This window comes from Martes martes (assembly GCF_963455335.1).
Source record: "Martes martes genome assembly, chromosome: 11".
In the NCBI taxonomy this organism is placed as follows: Eukaryota; Metazoa; Chordata; class Mammalia; order Carnivora; family Mustelidae; genus Martes; species Martes martes.
This window is the reverse complement of record NC_137899.1, coordinates 4,848,447-4,870,199: the sequence shown is the minus strand read 5'-3', so window position 1 is coordinate 4,870,199 and position 21,753 is coordinate 4,848,447. Positions and strand designations below refer to the sequence as shown.

Sequence of the window (21,753 nt, the reverse complement as noted above, 5' to 3'; positions counted from 1 at the left end):
TAAAATGACTCGCCAGAGAGAGGCTTGGTCTCACTCGGTCCACTTGGATGAATCAGGGAAGGCTTCCAGCAGGTTTTTTTGGGGAGAGGATGAAATGCAGAAAGCAGGTAGTTGAAGGCGACAGGAGGGAGGTGCGACAGTGGGGAGCGGAGGACGGGGTCCCGGGGAGTGCAGAAGGGGAGCAGGGTGCACAGGGCAGCCAAAGCCCCACCCAGCAGCACTGGGATGGTGGGGGGTTGCCCCTCACGACACAGGAGGAGTAGAGGGACCCCAGTCCCTCAAAGACTGCCCTCACTTCCAACACCTTCCAAAACCACCCTCAGGTTCAATAACCCGCCAGAAAGACTTACAGAACTCCCTGAAATCACCTGGGTATGGTGTATTGCAGGAAGGAGAGGCATGGGGCAGAATGTGGGAAGGGACCAAACTCTTGTCTTCTCCCTCGAGGTTGTGCACAGCTAGGTCCCCCTCCCAATTATGGTGACAACACACAGAGAGTGGGAGCCCCCGTCCCCTGCCACAGAAGCTCACCAAGCTTGTAGCCCAGAGTTCGACTGGAGCTGTCACATGCCCCTCACCTGGCTGACCTGTAGTCTCCAGCTCCTCAGGGAAGGTGCAGCTAATACCTTCCATCCCTAGCTCCTGCAACAGTCCAAGCGAATATGGCCCAAAGCTACCATCATATACCCTGCTGATGCACCTTCTGGGGGCCAAAGATCCAGGCAGGAAAGGACTCCTATGAGGCAGAGCACTCCAGGGGCTAGAGATCACCTCCCTGGTGCCAAGGGCAAAGGTCAGAGCTCTTCTGGAGTAAAGTTATGAACCCACAGCACACTTTCCTCCGATGCACGTCATTCCCTTCCCTCCTGAGCACCCCCATCCCTGTCTTTCCTTCCCGTGCCGCTCTCTGGGTCTCCTACACATTCCGGGACAGGTTGTGGTTTTTGCTTTTAGCAAGCATTCCTCTCACAAGGATGATGGCTGAGGGAGGAAAAGAGAGCCCCGTCTGCTGCTTCTGGAACCTGTTTCCCTTCCTCCTGCCTTCATGGCCCGTGTCCTTCCTGACTCATCTGCCTGTTCAGCCCCTGGGGTCCTGCGCTGCCTCACCCCTTCCCTCGACAGTTCTAAACCGGACAGAGACATCAGAGTCTCAAACTCCACGCGTGTGCCTTGAACAGAAAAGGAAGTGTCCTGACCGGCGGTCCGAGGGTGGCCACATGGCCCCATGGAGAGCAGAGCCTGGGTCTGGGGCTGCTGCCTGTCCTCGGAGAGCCCCTGAGGTTTCTGTGATGCACAGAACCCTCAGCCCCGAGCAGGAGAGCCCTCCAGCAGGAGGAACGCGGGCTGTGGCCAGCGTGGGTGAGCTGCCGTCTCAAAGCAGAAATCCCACGTCGTCAGGAGGCTCCGCACTCTGGCTAGCCCTTGGCCACCTCCACCCTGAGATGCCCACATACACCCTCCACCGCTCCGCCCACAAAACACGTTTCGGGGTGCTCACACCCCAACCACATCATGACCCTCCGAGGCCGTATCACGTGTGCCGGGAAGACATGGTCTGGATCCAACCGAGAGCTTTGATCCCTCCCGTCAGAAGCTCAAAGAGAATCAAAGCCTCTTAGAGCTTTCACCAGCAGGACTCAGAACCACTCGCCACTCCTCACAGCATCGTGCAGGGTTAGCAAGCGTCACCCACGGAAAGGTGAACCTCGCATCCGTCCGCTGTCACACATGCGCATGCCGAGGGCTGAGTGAGCCCTCCAGGTGCTGCCCTGGCCCAGTTCGGGCAGGACAGGACACCTGCGCCCCGTCAGAGCGCCCCCAGACTTCCACGGTTATGGATTTCATGACGGGCTTTAAGTGCCCAGCACACAGGGAGGGACCCAACACGGCACTCGCGTGTATGTGTCACCGGCCTCGGGCCTGGCGTCATGATAGGCAGCTACGGGTGTCATCTGGTCTCTCCCCGAGGTCCCAGGGACTATGTTTATGTCCGTTTGCCTGCGAGGGAGAATGAGCTTGAAGGGGCATAAGGCCGTACAGCTGCGGGGTGGCTGGAGGCAGGGGTCGAACCCAGAGAGTCTCAGTTGAGGGAGCTCATTTAATCAGACACTTTCACCTGTGAGGAAGACGTGGTCCCTTCCTGCTAGGCAATTCTGGCAAGGCTGGAAAACACAAATCACGTTTACAAAGGAGCCTGGGAAGATTGCAGGTAGCATAGAACCAACAAATATGCTTCGTGTTGAGATGGACACTGTGGGGGTTGCGGATAGAGGTCGCTGGGGCTGTGCATCCCGGCATTCCCCAAGGATTTTGTGGGATGGGTCAGGCAGGAAGATTGGGAGGAAATTCCTGGTGGGTGAGATGGGAGAAAGCAGAGAAAGGGTGTGTAATTGAGATGAGGTGTGTGTGAGGGGCCCCGAGGGATAGCCCACACTGGCCCCTTCCAGCATGAGCATCCACCTTCATGTCAAGCAGGGAAGCTGATCCCAGTTTCCTCATCTTCTACACTGAGCACCTGTTCTCTGCTAGCACTGTCTGGGGCCAGCTCAGGACCTCTGCCCTCAGCTTCCTTGTCTTAGACCTGGGGAGCCTGTTAGGGTCCAGAACCAGGCCAACAAATGCATTGATGGACTGTATACAGTGAGAGCCCTGGCTGGGCTGGGGGTCCTCAGGCCCCCGTGAGCAGGGCATCGCTGGGGAGCTCACCAGTTGCCTCTGGCTTTCAGGTAACAAGGAGGACATGTGGCTACACATCGATGCTGCCTACGCGGGCAGCTCCTTCATCTGCCCTGAGTTCCGGCATCTTCTGAATGGAGTAGAGGTGGGTGTGCTCTTTATCTTTAATAAGATCATTTTTTTTAAATTTTTTAAAAGATTTATTTATTTATTTATTTATTTATTTATTTATTTATTTATTTTAGCGGGGGAAGGGCAGAGGCAGAGGGAGAGAGAATCCACAAGCAGACTCCGTGCTGAATGTGGATCCCGGTGGGGCTGGATCTCACCGCCCCGGGATCATGATCCGAGCCAAAAACCAAGATTCGGCCGCATAACCCCCTCAGTCACCCAGGCACCCCTCTCTTTAATAGGGTCCCTCTTTGAAAGTGACGTGTTATCAGTGACTTCTCCTTACAAGGCTGTGACACACCATTTGTTTTAGCAACTTACTTCCAAATAAGTTGGGGCTTGAGAATCTGCCCAGTCATACGACTCACCTTCTGGAAATTATACCTGACGTTGGGTACTCTTTCTCCCTCTGCACAAACTCTGGGCAGGCTTCTCACGGTAAGATACATTTTAGTTTCTGCAACTGTGGGGAAATATTTAGGAAGAAAATAAAATCTTAATGCCTTTCAGATCAAGAGGTCAGGGATAAAAGCAACCTGCAATTTTCTTCGATCTCATTCAGGATGACAGCGTGGTCTGACCAGGCCCCTGAGCATGGTTTATTAGTTTAACAGATATTGAACGAGCAGCCACGGATGCATTTAAATGTCCTATACTGCTTTTGGAATTTGGAAACCATGGCCTGTTATGCCCACAGAAACACCTGCTGCTTTTGAGAAATAGTCATGGAAACTATTGCCCGGATACTCTGCTTCCCCGTGGGGCCGCCAAGGGTGATGGGGTGCAGACTTAATGCAGAGAGATGACATTATGGGGGTGCCCTGATGTGTCATTTCAGGCTCAAGCAGGGTGTTCCTCCAGCCAGGAACTCCATTGCAGACACAATAAAGGGTCTGGAGAGACGGACTTTGCAGGGAGTCCAAGGGAAGGAGTGAGAGGAGCCTCGGTTCTGGCTTTATGCTCAGAGACAAGGGTTTCATGAGACCCCGGGCCACACCCCGTGCAGGGACTAAGGGTGCGCGGTCCTTGGCATTAAGCGACTGTTTGGATGCCAGCTCTACCCAGGGACTAGTCGTGCCCCTGTGGGTAGGTTCGTGGCGTCTGTACACTTTGCAAAGTGGATTTAGTAATGATCTCTCCTTCGAGGGGTTGTTGTAAGTACCCAGAGTTAATCATGCTTAAAGTGCTTAAAAACAACGTCAGGCCCACGGTGAGTCCCCCTGCGTGAGTTGGATACTTTTATTATCTTTCACCACGACTGCCAAGCCTGTCGCTGAGAACCTCTCTCCGCTCTCCTGTCATGCTGCCAATTAATTATCTAATTGCTAATTTGGATCCTCATCGTGCCGCAACACCAGAAAAGTGAGTGTCAGGTATAGAACACGGATATTCCCATCTCCGGAAAGAATACCCCCCTCCCCAGTTGCTGATGAATGAAATAGCGTTCGGTCCGTGTCTCCATCATGTCCCTGGACGTATGAATCCTCCCTCACTCGCTGATTACTTATGGATCCCTGAACATGCCCCAGACCTCAGCTCAGGGCTGGGGAGAGACTGGTAAGTGCGGCTTCCAAAGGCGCCGGTCCGCAGGAGGCAGGGGGCTGTGGTGGCCTGTGAGAAGTTGTGCTGAGCACGCTAACACCCCGCACCGTGCAGCTCATTGCCGGGAGCTGGGTTTGCAGGTGTTATGAAAAGTTAATCTCTATACCATATGAATAAGTCCTATATAGAAGTGATGCTCCTGACTGGGAAGGTCTGTCCCAGCACCTCAGGGACGGAGGGCACAGCATTCAGCGGGGATCTGTGAGCCTGCCCCCCGCATCTGGTCTGTCCAAGCATCAGGTTAAGGATTGCGCAATCTGTTCCCACCACCGCTCTCCTCCTCCCTGTGATCCCAGGACCTGGGATCAGCTTTCACGACGGGTGGGGTGACGAGCCGTCATGCCCACCGCAGCACGGGGTACTGGAGCATGATGGTATCAGCAGCAGACGGGATTTTCATGCCCGGCACTGAGTCATTTCCGCGTCTCCCGCATTGTTCCTTGGCGGGCAAGGGCCTCGCTGCTCAGCTGGGGAGATAAGGCGGCTGCAATTTCCTGCCGCGTCCCCAGCCCGGAGATAAGAACTCCTCTCCCTGGCAGCAGGATGAGCACACAGCGGTTGGGTAATGAAAGAGGATTAAACAGACCAGCCCCCCACCCCAAGGGAGCTAATAAAATTCTCGGCAAACAAAGCTCTTCTTTCACATTTTGTCTCCGTTTATCGACAAATGAAACGCATTGTCATTTCCCGTCTCTTTCTCAAAGTCGCTTTTATTGAAACGTGGAAGGAAATGAATCTGCTCCCCCAGAGCGGGTTGACGTGCGAGGTCGCTGTCAGCCGAGCAGATGTCTCCCTGGTGGCGGGGGCTCCCATCCTGGGCTGCACCCATGGGCCTCCAGCTGGCCCCGGCCCCAGCTCAGCATCCCAAGGATAAAACTGGGCATGCATTTTGAAGAATGCAAGACAGCACGATTTAGGCTAGCACCGTGAAAACGCCCAGTGCCCTCCTCAGATGGTCTCGGTTGTTGAAATCTGATTTTCTGCTTGGAAATAGGGCAGCCCCGAAAATCAATGAGCCAACGCCCGTTGTTGGCAGTTGCTACGCATTATCTTCCAGGAATTGTCTTCCATTAATGATAGGCATGCAATGAACTTGGATATTATCTTTAAAAAAATAAAGAAGGAAATATTTAGGTATGTGGGAAGACTTGTTGATGACTACATTAACATTAGTAAAAGAATCAACCAATTAAATAAAAATTGGTGAGATCCCAGTTTTAGGTATAACATTTTTGCCCTCCCTTTGCTTAGGATGAAACGTGTATTCTGAGAACTTTGCTAGTTCGTGAGTTTTGAGGAAGGGGCAGGCAGAAAGTATTTTGTAGGCCGGATCAGTACAATTTCCTACAGGGTACCTATGGATTCAAATTAGGATTATTCCAAAGAGTCTAGTAGTTTGAAAGGTAGATACATATTATATGACTCTAGACTATGCAAATTTGAAAGTGGATGACCTGAAATATGGATGACATCTCATTTCACGAGGCAGGGTAGAACTTGGAATTTTCCCAATTAAAAAATGAGTAGGGACTCATGTGGCTTCAGAGCACCCCCAGCAGCCCCAGCACACCCGTGAGCTGTGTGGCTGTTGCTGCTGGGAGCGGGTGTCTCCTCATGGGGGGAACAGCAGCCCTCCTCGTCTCCTCTTGGGGTCACCCTTGGATTGGGTGTTGGGGTTTTGCCTGTTTTGAATTATCCAAGGTCCTCAAAATACATCTCTTGCTTCAAACGTGATAGCCCTATACCAAATCAGGACTAACACGGAAATAAAAGGGAGTGGTAATGGGAAGTTTCTAGATTAGCGCATTTCAGTCCCTCATTTATAAATTCTGATAGACTCATTCCCCCGAGGGCCCTCAGCCAGACAGTGGGAACACCAAGACCAGAATCTGGGACTCTAAGTCCACAGCCTATGTTCTTTTCATCGTAGAAAGAATGAAATTCTTCAGTTTACTCTTCAGATGAACTTTCTGGACGTCTCCTAGGTGCCTGGCATTGCATCCCAAGGATGGCCAGTGGGCCAGGTGGCCTTCATGCTCAACGTCTGTGGGGTGCCCCTCTGTGGGCTCCTCCAGCCTGACTCAGCAGGTCCCACTCCTCCCCTGAGCAGCGAGCCTGGTCACCGCTACCCCACGCTCGTTTTCACATTACATCCTGACGACTGCTCTCTGGCAGATGATCCCCCTTCACCATGAGCTGCCAGGAGTCGGTAGCCATCACTGTGATCCCTGGGACCACCACCCGGCTGGCTTACCACCTACAAATCTTAATAACCACACATCAGCAGCAGTCCCGGCACAGCCTTTGAACCAGAGTGTGTACTCGGCGTCAGGACCTGGGCTGAGGGGTTCGTGGCTGTGATGATACCACGATTTCTCCATAAAGCAGCCATTCCCATTCTGGTCCACACGGAGTAAGCTGTTGGGCTGCGATCAAACCCTCCTTGCTTTGTGCTTCAGCCCAGAATCAGTTCTGTTATCAGCTCCGTGCGTTCATGAGCTATGATGCATTCTTCCCCCTTGAAAATGAGTACAGAGCGGTGCAGAGAGGTCAGGAGGCCGCCCAAGCCAGTTCCAGAGCCCGGACCTTCCCAGCTGCCCTTGCGTCCCCAGGCCCCACGGCCTCGGTGACTTCCCCTCCACATGGTCTTACACTCGTGAAACAAAATGGTTAATTACTGGGTGTGGAGTCTTGTTTTATAACTAGACATTCGTAACTGAAACGTCTTCTTGTCGTTACTATTCCTTGGCAGTTTGCAGATTCGTTTAACTTCAATCCTCACAAGTGGCTGTTGGTGAATTTTGACTGCTCGGCTATGTGGTGAGTTTCCCTGTTGGCTAGATGTCCATGACCTTGTGCCCACTGCGCTTGACAAGAGTGGCTTTCTGGGGAAGAAGCCCGGGAGGGGAGGATGACATCACTGGAGGAAGGCTTACCTCCCATGTCCCCCACTTGCCTCCCTTCTGATCCATGGCCGCGATTCTTGCTAAATCTCGCCCTGGTGGAAAGCTGTTGACCAGATCATAGGATTGTAACACGGCAGCCAGGTAACAAAGGTTCCTCGAGGAAGCTCGGTAGCTGGCTCTAGCTAGCGTTAACAAAAAGAACACAAGGAAATCGCAGGGCATATTTCTAAGTCGGTGGCTTCTGTGTTTTCATTCTTAGATGCTGAACGAATCTAAGCCTCGAGGCTTAAAAGCATTTGCCCAGGGAGATTAAGAGTATTCCTGTTTCCCTTAAAGTTCCTAAAAATTGTTAATAGCAGAGTCGTAGCCGTGTTGGTTGTATTTAGAGCAAGAAAAAGAATTCAGAATCTTAAGTGGATGACATTTCCATCACGTAGCTGATGTTCAAAGAAACAGAGGTCACTGGGAGTGGTGTGGGGACAGTGGAAGCTGGTTCGGCTACGTTCATTACGGGAGGAGGGAGGTTCATCAACCTTTAGATTGGGGAGGGGGGCGCTTTGCATGAATTTTGTGCAAAATCATTCGCGTGTAATTGAGTGAATGGTTTTCACCTTGGAGGGGTGAAGAAAGCAGTTCTCACCCACCCCACCCAAAGTCTGTTCTTCCCATTTACTGAGTGATCCGGGCTTTTTTTTGACTATTTTGTCCAAAGATAAAATCACATTTTCAGTGCTTTACTAAAAAAAAAAAAGTTCAAATCCATTCTTTTTTTTTTTTTTTGGTCAGCTTTTGACGCAAACTTTGATATGTGCTTTTAAAGCCCGTGCGGGTATGAGCATTGCAGATGTAGCTCTGTACAAAACACGAGTAAGGATCTCTACAAGCTACAGTCTGTGCACGTCCGTGTTCCTTTGTATTCTCAGGGCTGCGTTTGTCTATTTTATTTAATGCGGAACAATTGAAGAATAGCTTGTGCAGTGTGTCAGAAGCCCCTTTTTTCGAGCTTTAATTGGGACTGAAATGTAATTCTGATCTGCTGGTGTATTTGGTCAGATTGTGGGTCCTAGGCACGGAGCTGGCAGAGAGCCAGAAGGGGCCATGCCGCCTCTCTTTTGGGGAGGGGTGGTGGCCTCAGCGTGAGTGGACATGGGAGCCCACAGCATCCTTAGCGGCCAGCAAGGTGTCAGACCAGGAAAGCCACACAAACAGCCTGGATGGTTGTCAGGGGTGAAGCGATGGGGACCAGGAGGGCTGCTGGGCGGTGCTGGTCAGAGGGGCTTGTGGTTCCCCCAGACATTTCACTCCTTACCTGGACAAAATAATCATTTCAGATGTAGATGTTTAAGGGGGGCCTGGGGGGCTCAGTCGGTTAAGCATCTTCACTCTTGATCTCAGCACAGGTCTTGATCTCAGGGTCAAGCATTTGGGGGCATGATCTGTGATCAGATGTTGAACTATGATAAGGATAAATACAAAAACACGGCTTCCCATCCTTGGGTCCAAGAAGCTAGTGTATCAATTAAGGATGAGAGAGGACGGTCGCATCCATGGCATCGGGGAGAAGGGTCTGAGCCCGTCACAGGGCGTGGTGTGACCAGGGCTGCTATGAGGTGACCTGTGGGAGACACGCAGGGAGCACAGGGGTGAGGCCATGTCACCAGGAGAAGGACAGAATAAAATTACATGTTAAATGTCAGGGCGAACCCTGGTATTTGCAATTTTGCCCCAGAGAAGGGCAGTCAGTAGGGGGTCCGTGGAGAAGTTGGGAGTCAGTGCTTGAGAAGCTCTCTGCCTCCCCCCTGCGGATCTGAGAGCCTGAAGGCAGGCCTCACGGTTCGAATTGTGAGAGAGGACGCGCTTTCTGGGTCCTGAGCTGCTGGGGTCCTGGACAGAATAGTTGTCGAGGATTTCACGGTGATTTCACCCATGTGGGGAAATCCGTCCTCCCCCCCAGACCCCAGGGATCATCCCGTGATTTCATAAACACGGGACGGGATCTGATGTTGAAGGATTTGCATTTCAGCATAAAGACGGCTGCTGTCTGCTGTGTCAGCCACCACGCTAGGAACTCTGTGACACAGACAGAGACTTATTTCCTCATGACTCTGGAGGCTGGATGCCGGAGACCAAGGGGCAGCCAGTGCTGGCTTCTGCGGATGCCTCTGTGTGGTGTGCCGACGGCAGTGTCCCCTCTGGGTCCTCTTGTAAGGACACCGGTTACACACCAGTCACATTGGATTAGGACCCGGCATGTGACCTCATTTTGACTAATTTTGCCTCTTTAAAGAACCCGTGTTCACATGTGGTCACATTCCGGGGGGTTAGGGCTCCAGCCTCTGAATTTTGGGGAGGGGGACACAGCTCAGTGCATAGTGGTGCTCGTGAGAAATTACGAGATAAAACTGTAAGGCTGACATTCAGGGATTTAAACCGATCATTTAAGCCCTACATATGACCTTAATTATGCCACGTACGTCCTGGTCAGCTTATCTAATTCTTACCAAACTTAGGTTTTATTCTGATCTCACTATAGCCAAGCACCCCTCCTGTGTGTGTGTGTGTGTGTGTGTGTGTGTGTGTGCGCGCGCGCGCGCTTGTTGTTTATTGTGTGTTTTGTGTGTTTTGTGTTGTTGTTGTTGTTGTTGTGTTTTGTTGTGTTTTTGTTTCCTACAGAGAAGTTGCTCTCTCCTTTCGGCAGGGATGATGGTTAGCATCGCCTTGCTTGCAGATGGCCCTTCCCACAGCCGTCCCCGACACCGGGGGCTGCACAGTGGCGATGTTGGCAGAACAGTGTCCGAGTTGGGGGTCGGTCCCGTCCAAGCCAAGAGCAATGAGGAGGAGGAAAGGTCATGACTTCACTGGAAAGCATTTGGGGTTGAGCACCCTGGAGCTGAGACCAGAGCGGCGTTGTCCCTGTGCCCTAGGGGTCTCAGCCTTGGGACAGAGTTTCCAGTAAATGACACGGAGCCAAAGTAAAACAAGAAACTACACAAAATCAAGTACAGGCCATTGCAGATTGAGGTCCAGTGGGGGAAGGGTTTGGGAAGAGAGAGGGCAGAGGTTCAGGTGAGAAGCTTGGGGGGCCTGGGAGTTGGAAGTTAGGGGGAAATGTGTGAGGGAGATGCCTCCATGGTCCCGTTCATTCATCGCCTGGTTATTGCAGAGAGAAAGGTCACAGAAAGTCTCTTTGGTGACATGGCATTTGACAAAGGGCCATGTGAGGTTATAGGTCTATAACAGCAGTCCACGTACCCGGGCTGGGATTGTTGTGGGGGGGGGGGTGGTGCGAGGGGCCCATCCATGCAAAGGCCCTGTGACAGTTGTGTGCACAACGATGAACTCAGGTACAAGCCGCCAAAGACCGTTCACGTAGTCCATGTGGATTTAAATTTGTTTTAAATCAGCTCTCCACATTTAAAATTACAGATATAAGCAGGTTTTTAATGTCTCATTAATTAATGTGAGCCCTTACAGCATAGTTTGTGTAAGCCAAAGGAACAGGCCTGGGTGGGACACATGCCTTCCTGCCAGGCTCAGCCCCACTGGCCTCCACACTCAGTCCTGCGACCAGCCTGGCCTTGTGCACAGATGAACTCCAGGCTCTTGGAGCACACACACTTTAAGGATTATAGCTGTATGGCAGCTGAGCTGGTATGGGAATTGTCATCCCTATTTTACTGATGAGGCAACCTGTTCTGTTTATGGGCGCACAGTTCTTGTCATCCCTATTTTACTGATGAGGCAACCTGTTCTGTTTATGGGCGCACAGTTCTCCTGGCGAGAGCCACAAATGTTTAATGGCCATGCGGTCAAGTTTTAAAAACTAATGCTGAGTAGGGACACCTGGACGGCTCAGTGGGTTGAGTGTCTGACTCTTGATTTTGGCTGTCGTGACCTCAGGGTTGGGGGATCAAGCCCTGCATTGGGCTCCGTGCTGGGCATGGAGCCTGCTTAGGATTCTCTTTCTCTTCCTCTCTCTGCCCCTCCCCCCTGAATCGTGTTCTCTCTCTCTCTTTCTCTAAAAAACAAAAAACAAAACAAAACCCTAGTACTGAGTAAAAAGAATCAGATAGAGAATTATGAACCTCACAGGATGCAAATTAAGGATCCATGCACTGGGGCATCTGGGTGGCTCAGTGGCTTAAACGTCTGCCTTCAGCCCAAGTCATGATTCCAGGGTCCTGGGATCGAGCCCGGCATCGGGCTCCCTCCTCAGCAGGGAGCCTGCTTCTCCCTCTGCGTGCCACTCCCAGATGCTTGTGCTCTCTCTCAAATAAATAAGTAAAATCTTACCTCCAAAAACAAAAAAGAATACACACATGAAAATCGATATGCATTTTATAAACACATACACAAGAAAGAGCATGAAACACATTAGAATTGTTCTGGGTGGATGCAGAAGAAATTAGAGAATGAGAGCAGTTTTTTGGTGGGAATGAGGCAAAATCAGGTCCCATTGTGTTTCCACTTTTGTTCCAGCTGTCAACTGGTTCCCCTTTCTCTCTGACTACTGAAAATAGTCCTGGATTTGAGCCCAGGCACCGACAGCAGCAGGCCACAGGGGAAGAGAGGGACTGCTGCCTCCTTCCCCTGTTTGCCTGCCTGAGCTGTGGGTCCACTGAGCACGCTCGCCCCAGCTGCGAGGGGAGGGGGGCCCTGTATATTTGTGGGGAGCATAAGAGAAGGCAATACCTTGCAATGTGATGCCAGGCAGTGCATAGAGAATGAAAGTTAAGAGTGTACCCTGAGGCTCCTTTGTACTGTCCCAAATATCTACGGACTCCAGTACGAAGGTTTTGCTATTCTAAGAGCTTATTGCGGTAAAATGCGGTGTCAACACAACAGGAAACAGGTAATAAGACATTTCTAAGAACCAGGTTTCAGAAAGGATAGGCATTAGATCCCTAAGAGCTGAGAACAAACAATCCTAAATTCCAAATTTTTTATAGATGTATCTAAATTTTTGCTAGTACAACAAGTATGATATAAATGTGTGTGTGTGTGCGTGTGTTTTATTGCTCTCACTGGCTGTTTTGTATTCCTTAAAATCAGAAGAGTCTCTCTTTTGTGTAATGCAATTTTACCAATGGTTAGTCTATAATTTAAAGTAAACATATTGGTTATTTTCTCTAAATATTGAAATGGACAAGATAATTGGAGTCTCGAAAACTTGCAATCATTATAAGCATAGTAAATACATTTCATAATGATTTCATTATTCTGTTCATAAGTTTTTTATTGTTCATTTGAATCTTGTAAATATGAGCCATTCTGCCCAGACCTCAGGATCTGCTTAACATCAGATTTTCTCCAAAGAAAGCCTCAGAGCCCGTATATGCCAAGGGCATGTTTTCCTCTCCCTTTAAGAAAGAGGGTTCGTGTCTTTTTCCAAATAAAATTTGAGTTTTATTGCAAGTAGTTTTATAGATTTTGCACTCTTCTGTTACACTGGATTTCTTCTGAAGTTCAGTTTCTTGGGAAGACGGTCGATCACTCTGTTATGGCAAGACTGGATGCTAGAACTTGCTTGTTTGTCTTTTTTAAAGATTTTATCTATTTGTCAGAGAGAGTGAGAGAACACAAGCAGGCAGAGTCGCAGGCAGAGACAGAGAAAGAAGCAGGCTCTCCACCAAGCAAGGAGCCTGATGAGGGACTCGATCCTAGGACCCTGAGATCATGACCCGAGCTGAAAATAGCCACCTAACCAACTGAGCCACCCGGGCATCCCTAGAACTTGTTTTATAAGCATTAATGCACAGTTTTCTGTGGATTTTTTTGTTTTTTTTGCACTTCGGTCCCAGGGCCCTTTCCCATCCTGAAGGCTTTTCTCCTTTGCCAGCACCAGGACATAACAGGAGCCCTCATTCTGTGAGCCTCACACACTCACCCAGTATTGTAGGGTTAGAGAAAGACAATGCAGATTTCCATACAAGGCAGGAGTCCCCTCCCCTCAGCCCCAGGACCGTCTTTTAGGAATGTGTCTGGAGTCAGGGAGACACTGTCCTCACCATGAGGCCCATTCCAAGTGAGAGGACTCTGCTGCCTCCACAGGCCCTTTCCGTGTTTGCCCGCGAGCACATGCGTGTGCATGCCTGCACACATCTGTTTAAACAGCCTTCCTTCTATGACCCTGTCAAACATCATGCCCGACACTGTCCATATGCAACGACCACAAACACATGTGAACAAAACTGACTCCAGAAGAAACAGAATGGATAAATAAACTGAAAAATCTTACAGCTTTTTTTTTCAAAGATTTTTTTTTTTAAAGATTTTATTTATTTATTTGACAGATCACAAGTAGGCAGAGAGGCAGGCAGAGAGAGAGAGAGGAGGAAGCTGGCTCCCTGCTGAGCAGAGAGCCCGATGCGGGACTCGATCCCAGGACCCTGGGATCATGACCTGAGCCGAAGGCAGAGGCTTTAACCCACTGAGCCACCCAGGCACCCCTTTTTCAAAGATTTTATCCACTTATTTGACAGAAAGACACAGCGAGAGAGGGAACACAGGCAGTGGGGAGAGGTAGAGAGAGAAGCAGACTCCCACTAAGCAGGGAGCACAATATTGGGGTTCGATCCCAGGGTCCTGGGAATCATGACCTGAGCCAAAGGCAGCTGCTTAACCAACTGAGCCACCCAGGTGCCCGAAATCTTACAGCTATTAAAGATGTTTATATACAGCTCTTCTTAATATAGCTATATTTGATATAGTTATTAACAAAATTATTATCCATCAAAAGTTAAATTTCTCACTCAACAAGAGCTTCCAAATTCTCCCAGTAGCAAATGCTACCAAGCTGTCAAGCATGACGGTTTAATCATGAGCGTACTTCGCGGGGAGCAGCACGGATCACGCACGCCCGCTCTCATGCCATGAAGTTCAGGCTCCTTGGATTCCAAAACTGGATGAGAAGCTGGGGGGAAAAAAGCTACGGAGAAAGAAAAGAAAAGCAAGAAAGAAGAACAAAGTTTGTTTTGCTCACAGATTTAAATTAGAGAATCTTGACATCAAATATTAGCATATAAAATTCCATGATGTTTAAGGGGGAAAAGACTGTATATCATGACCCAAATGTATTTATTCCAGGGATGTGGGGTGGTTTAAAAATACTAGAAGGTTTTTAAATGTCATACGCTGTGTAAAAAGTCAAGGGGAAGAGAGTCATCATCATAGTAGGTGCAGAAAAAGCTTCAGGTGAAGTTCTCAATTCAACTGAATTTCAGCAAACAAAAATTTTAATAAAATAGGAACGGAAGCGAACTTTCTTATTCTGATGAAAGATATCTACCAAACAAACTATAGTAAGCCCATTCTTAATGGTGACCTATTGAAGGACGCCCTTTAAGATCAAGGAAGAATGAGTCTCCTCTAATTCGTGTTCGGTTCAATTCCTGCTCTCCCAGCCTGAGTTGAAAGAGACATAAGGGAGTAAAAGTATAAGGATTACAACAGAAGCCATGAAACTCCCATTATTCTCAGATGATGACTGCCTGCAGTGAAAAAAAAAAAAACATTAATCAAAGTATTAGAAAAACACAACAAAATTTCTAGACATACATTGTTAAGGCTTTACATATACAATAAACAGCACGTGTAATTGGTGGGGGGAGGGGCAGAAGGAAAGAGAGAGAGAATCCCCAAGCGGACTCCGTGCTGGGGGTGAAACCCAACGCCAGATCATGACCTGAGCCAAAACCAAGAGGGACACGTAACTGACTGAGCCACCCAGGCATGTCAGCACGGGTAATTTTTTAAAATTGTATGTAGTATGGTAAATACTGTGACTTTACAGTATTGTAGTTTTGTACAATTTGTAATATTTGCCCAATTTTGCAGTACTGTAAATTGTAAATAAAGAAATACCCTTTATAATAGCAGGATAAGACAAAAGGTTAAGACAAAGGAAGGTACCAAAAGACCAAAAGTTGTGCAGATTCTTGAGGGGGAAATACACAAGGATTTGGAAGCCCATCCGACGTCCTCCCTGAATGAGGGGTGTGCTGTGTTCTGGAGAGGGAGGCTGAGCGTCAGAGCCCAGTAACACCCGAGTAAATATCTGGTTGGGTGTGTTCCTGGAACTCAGTGAAGCTGAGCCTAATATTTACAGGGGCCCAGAAGAACCAAGGGAAAAAGTCCGAGAACAGCACGGCGGGGTTGTGCCCCATCCAACCTCCAGCATCCCTGTCCAGGAGCAGCCAGCACAGCTCAAGCCGGACACAGTGGAGCACAGACCAGAGGGGACTTCCCAGAATCAGCCCGCGGGGATCTGGATTGTCACCCCTGCTCCTTCTGCAGCTTCTCCGATCTAATGCAGGCTGTTAGCGGCAAACAACCTGATAGGAAAAGGAACAAAAATGGTTTTTCACCCGAAGGAAACAGCAGGGGAGCGTCACAAATGCAAGGTGACTCTGCATCCTTAGAAGTCAGAAATGCGCATTAAAATCCCACCGGGGACATTGACGTCCCTCCGCACTGGCTGGTGCCCCGGACGCGGAACCGGAGGAGCTCGAGGCTGCGCTGCCTCGGACACGGCCTCCCCGTCCCCGTTCCGTGACCGGACATGAGTCCCAGGCGCCATCCTCCAGGTCACAGGAGGGCGGGGGGTGGGGGGCAGTGTGGTCTGGCTCACGACGAAGGACAAGCAAGAGGAGAAAGAGGAGAGTGGACAGCCTGTGGTCTGCTGGTGGGACCGTCCAGCGAGGTGGCCAAGTGAACTAGATCTACACGGAAGCCCGGGTCAGAAGCGCAAGAGGACAGTTTGGAGACAAAAAGCAGGTCAGGGGAAAATACACAGACAAGGACGCCGTTCATCTTGAAACAGCTTCTGTTTGTGCTATGTTTAGAAACGGTCAGGGGACGCCTGAGTGGCTCCCTGTGTGAGGCGGCCAAGGCTTGATTTCGGCTCAGGTCACCACCTCAGGGTCATCAGATCGAGTCCCGTGTGGGGCTCTGCACCCAGCGTGGAGTCTGCTTGAGGATCTTGTGTCTGCCTCCGCCCCTCCCCCCAGTCACACGGGCACTCTCTCCGTGTCTCTAAAATAAAGAAATAAATCTAAAAAAAAAAAGAAAAGAAAGAAAGGAAAAAAAAAAGAAAGAGGAAGGAAGAAAGGAAGAAAGAAAAAAAGAGAGAAAGAAAGGCAAAATAATACCACAGATTATGTAGGGTGTTGTATGGAAGATTCTGTAGAACTCCGCGGGGGTGGTAGAACCACGTGGGGCCGCATGGCCTCCTCCAGGGGCCGGGAGGGGATGGAGACACCCATTTAACTGTGCGGGTTCCGTTGCATCAACAGTGAGGTGGACATATCATGATGTCCACCCTCTTGTGGGGCTTGAACCCCGAACACGTTTGCATTACGAACGCAGCGCTCCAAGGTCGTCATAGGCCTGTGTGGAAAGGGGCATACGATCTTCGTGTGCGGAGGACGGAGTTCTACTGCGAGCCAGAAGGATTTGTACCCCATGCGTCGTTCTGTCCCTCTCTAAGGCTAAGTGCAGAGCATTCGCCAGTTCAGGGAGACTTAAGGAAGCTCCTACGGGGCATCCTCATAGGCTGCGGGGCTGCTCCGAATTCCTGCGTACATGTGCCCGAGGTCAGGTGCCATCCAATTTCTCGTCCAGAGTCAGAGTCACACATGCCCTGGGCGGCTCACTATTGCTTACTGACAGAGTCTGTCTTTTGACCCTTTGTAGAAATAGCACTTGAATGACTTCCCTGCGTAAATCTGGCCTTTTTCCTCCCTCCTTGCTGGCGAGCCACATCTTGCCTCAGTCTTTCGTCCCCCGGTTTTATCTTGCAGACACTCATCATGTCGTGTTTGCTTTCAAGCTTAAGTGACCACCAGACTGACATGTCTTCTCCAGGGTGCCCTTCGGACAGTCTGTTTGCCATCACACTGCTGCGAGATGGTGTCCGTGCCTGACAGATGAGGCAGAGGCCATTATCATAAAACTCAGACCTCCCGTCCCAGCCCAAATACGAGTTCCGACCCGAGCTCTCTGGGACCATCACTGTGCCTGGGGTCTGAGGGCTGCTCTTGTGGGACGACCTTCTCACCTTTAGCTTCTGTGCATCCCCCACACACTCGTGAGGCCGGTCAACGGCCAGGTGCTAGGTCTGGACCAAGAGTGGAGATGCACGTTCATCCCCTGGCTTCCCTCTCCTGACATCCGTTCACTGGCTCTGCAGACACCAGTTGGGTGTCCCATACTGGGATTCCATTCCGACGCTTGGTATCTGGAGTGATTGCAGACCCCTCAGGTAGATGGGCTCCGTCTCGCAAGTCATGGGTCCAAGGGTGCCTGTACTTCCGTCCAACTTCTTGTAAAGCTGGGGGCTCCCAGGAATCCCCTGCTCCTTCAGACTTGATAATCTGCTGGAATAGCTCACAGGACTCAGGAAGGCACTTCTCTTAGGTCTACTAATTTATGTATTTTTTTTTATTTCTTTAGAAAAATTTATTTATTTTTTTATTTGAGAGAAAGAGAAAGCATGAGCGGGAGGAGCAGAGGGAGAGGGACAAGCAGACTCCTCACTGAGCAGGGAGCCCGATGACCTTGAGCTCTCACGACCTTGAGATCATGACCTGAGCCGAAACCGAGAGTCAGACACTTAACCGACTGAGCCACCCAGGCACCCCATTTACTGATTTATTATAAAGAAAACAAGTGAGCAGCCAGACGGAAGAGATGCGTAGCCCAAGATATGCGCGTGGGTGGAGGACACGGAACTTTCCTGTCCTCCCCCAGGGAATGGCTCCGTCCCCGCACATTGATGATTTCAGCAACGCCGTCCCTCGCCACATAGGTATGATTGATTAAATCATTGGCCGTTGATCACTGACTCAGTCTCAGTCCTTCCCTCTCCCCATGACTCCCCAGAGGTTGGGGTAGGGCTCAGAGTCTCACCCTCAAATCTACTTGGATTTCCAGGCACCCAGCCCCGTCCTGCAGCTCCCCAGGGGGCCCCGGTCTCCTATCCTCTCATTGGCCTACGAGAGCCTTTCTTACCCCTCCGAAGTTCCAGGGGTTTTAGCAGCTGGGTGTCAGGAATCAGGGATGAAAAACAAGTATTTGTTTTTTATTAGCTGGCCCCCTCAAGTGCTTGGAGTCCTGGAGATTAATGTTTTATTGCAGTGGATCTGGGGATGGTGGGCACACGGGTGAGGGACATGCTGACGGGCTGGGGCCGGGGAAGGGTCTCGAAGCAGGTGTGTCTGCACGGAGCCCACTGCAAGAGGGACCAGGAGGGAAGGGCCACGGGGGCCCATTCAAGGGCCTTCCTCATTAAGCACCGTCCTTTGTTCTCTCCAACCAGGGTGAAGAAGAGGGCAGACCTGATAGGGGCTTTTAAGCTGGACCCCCTCTACCTGAAGCACAACCATCAGGACTCAGGTAGGCTGGGAGCCTGGTTTTCTGCAACATTCTGAGTTTGTTTTCAACAGAGCTGCATTTCTCCTGGAAGGCAGAGAGGAAGGCTGGCGTCTGCGGGGACCGGGCTCTGGGAGCCGCTGCTCCCTGGGGTTGGGGGTTACTCAAGGGACCTCTGGCCACCTCAGTGCAGGAGCCGGGAGGGGCCCACGGGGCTGGGGGTGGGCACGGCATCGCTTTCTGTGCGGGTGTGGACCCCTCCTGCGTAGGACCTTTGAGAGCATGACTGCCCTACCGTCTCTCTGAGTGTGTGTCCGCTCACACCAATACCACCAGGGGCACGCGGGGTGCTCTGGGGGCTCGGGGAGTGAAGTGAAACCCCGATGACGCCCGGGCAGGATCAGCACGCCCGTGTGCCTCTCATCCTTTGGGTCTGTAGACCTGCCCTCTGTGCCCATCATCCCTGGTGGGGCCCAAGCCATCTCCAGGCCTGCATCCTGGCTCTGTGCTTCCCGAAGACTGGGGCCGAGAAGGGACGTGGCCAGGTGCTTGCGTCGTGGTGAGGAGCAGAACATTCCCCGGCACAGACAGAGCAATTCCTAGAAAACACAAAATAGCTCCTTTTATATGGCTGCTATCCTAGGTCACAGCCAAACGTCACATCGTCAGTTAGTACAGACCGAGCCACGAGGGGATGGTGAGGGAGTGGAAATGTAGAGTCCTCTGAGATTTTTTTTTCCTTTTAAAGGTTTTATTTATTTATTTGAGAGAGAGAGAGATCATGAGCATGGAGGAGGGGCAGAGAGAGGGAGAAGCAGGCTCCCCGCCGAGCGGGGAGCCCGATGCGGGGCTCGACCCCAGGACCCTGGGATCATGACCTGAGCCGAAGGCAGAGGCTTAACCCACTGAGCCACCCAGGTGCCCCTGAGATTCTTACCAAAGAAATAAGAATCAGATATTTAGGAGAATGATCCCAGACAGCAATAGAAAAGTTTGGGTTTTTTTTCCTTTTGAAAAGCATGCAATGAAAAATTTCCAAATGTGACTAGTACTTACAGTTGTAATTATATGTGAATTTTCTTAATTTGCTCTATATTTTTACAGTTTTAAGAACATACTTAGAACTGTTTAAGAATTGTTCTCAGGTGGAGTGCAGACATGCATCCCCGCTGACGTTCGCAGACCCCACACGCTGCTCAGAATTGCTCAGGACCTAAAACTGCCCTAAAAAATCCAAGTCTAGTTTGTAGAAATGGAACTGGCACGAAACACTGAAATTCTGAAGTGACTGCCAGGCTCCCATATTACCAAAAAAAAAAAAAAAAAGTATCTCATGTTCAGATAATAAAAATCTTTGCGATCATGACAGTTAAAATGCAAAATGTCGCCCTTAAACAATGAAGTGATTCTTGGAATGAGTTTAAGCGAAGGATGTCTGAGGACGGCTTATTGCTCAAGGCATACGAACACGTATTTTATGTTGCTTCTATAGGAATGTTTCTTACTGGAGTATTTGTTGTGGCTGTTAGAGATGAAAAATATTGGTTACTTGTGTTTTTCCCCTTAAAAAAAAACACAAAAAAAACAAAAAAACAAAAACAAAAAACCAAAACCCGCAAAGTTCTATAAGTCAACAACGATGGTGGCCCATTTTGCGTTTCACAAGTAGACCACCAAGATCAACTTTACAGTTTTATGGCCAGCAGTGTAAGGGCATTTTTATCCACACGGATTCAGCCCTAGTGCCGCTAAGCCTTCCATTCCCTGAAATGAACCGTGTTTGGAATATTCTACGGGGCTTTTTAAAAAGATCCTCCCTCTGTAATAAAGAAGACTCCTCAACCCTGACCCGTGGCCTCTCAGGTTGTGGCACTCGGCTGGCTAGGCTGCCTCGGCCCGCTGTCCCTCCTGGGGGCATTAGGACGCCCCCTGCTCACCACGGGGCCCTAGACAAAAGCCTCCCGCTCAGTGAGGTCTTCCCAGATCTCTGCACTGAAGCCGATGCAATCCGGTCCCTTCATGGCACATGAGTGTCGTCACGCGGCCCTCTCGCTCACTGGCTGCATGTCCGTTGTCCCACTGTGTCCCTGGAGCCTCAGACCCAGTCGTCCTGCTGCTGGAACTCGCCGGACCCTGGGGCTGGTGGCTGGCTGCAGCAGCGGGAGCGGTCGCCCTCCCAATGCGTCCCTGCATCTGTCTTGCTCTTTATACATTCATCTCCTTGGACACTTGTCAGCTGGGGCGGCCGGGCGCGTGACATGGAACCCGGACCCAAATAAGCGGGATTTGTGTTTTTTTATATGATAGAAAATTCTGTCACAACGCTGGTGACAGGGAAAAGTGGCCACGCCTGTTGCATAGACTTTTCCAGATAAACTCTTTCATTACAAAAACTGTACCTTTGGAAACAAGAAGCATGAAGGGTGAGCCTGGAAGTCCCCAGAAGCCCACTGCCCAAGTGCCAGTCCCGTGGGACGCGTGGTTTGTTTCTACTGCGTTTACCGCACGCCTTTGGCACAGGCAGGAGCTGCTCACCCCCTCATCCCTCCTATGTCGTTGCGAAGACTGACTAGGCACGCGATGCTCATTAAGAAGTCCGCTCTGTGAGGACAGCCGCGGTCGTTGTAGGACTCTGTTGGCACAAGGACTCCGCATTCCTCGTGGTCACAGCCGACCCGTGTCAGGGCAGCTCCTAGCCGGACCCGGTCTTCAGCTGGTCCTTAAGGACACAGGGTCACCAAGAAGCAGGCTCCTTCTCTCACTCACCGTGGTGCTGAGCCGCAGAAGCTTGTGCATCGGAAACCCGCTTCCCGCCCTCGTCCCGCGTCGGGTGGAGTCCTCCACGAGGAAGGAAGTGTCCTCTATCCTGCTCTGTCCGTGTGGCGGCTACTAGCCGCATGCGGCTTGCCAGCCCTCGAAACGTGGCTAGCCTGACCGAAGAACTCTGCGTTTGAGTTTATTTCGTTTTGATTCGATGTAAACGGCCCCGCACGGCTCGCGGCTGTGGCGACGGCGCAGGGTCGTGAAC

At 50.6% G+C, this 21,753-nt stretch overlaps 1 protein-coding gene across 8 annotated transcripts in view; it reads left to right on the top strand.

Moving 5' to 3' along the window:
- DDC (dopa decarboxylase) overlaps positions 1-21,753 on the top strand; it is a 79,584-nt gene that overhangs the window by 45,826 nt on the left and 12,005 nt on the right. For all 8 annotated transcript variants that reach the window (XM_080818874.1, XM_080818872.1, XM_080818878.1 and 5 more), the window contains 3 exons: positions 2,727-2,821; positions 7,202-7,269; positions 18,673-18,749. In XM_080818874.1, coding sequence (XP_080675000.1) covers positions 2,727-2,821; positions 7,202-7,269; positions 18,673-18,749 — 240 coding nt within the window. The remainder of the gene's footprint in view (positions 1-2,726; positions 2,822-7,201; positions 7,270-18,672; positions 18,750-21,753) is intronic.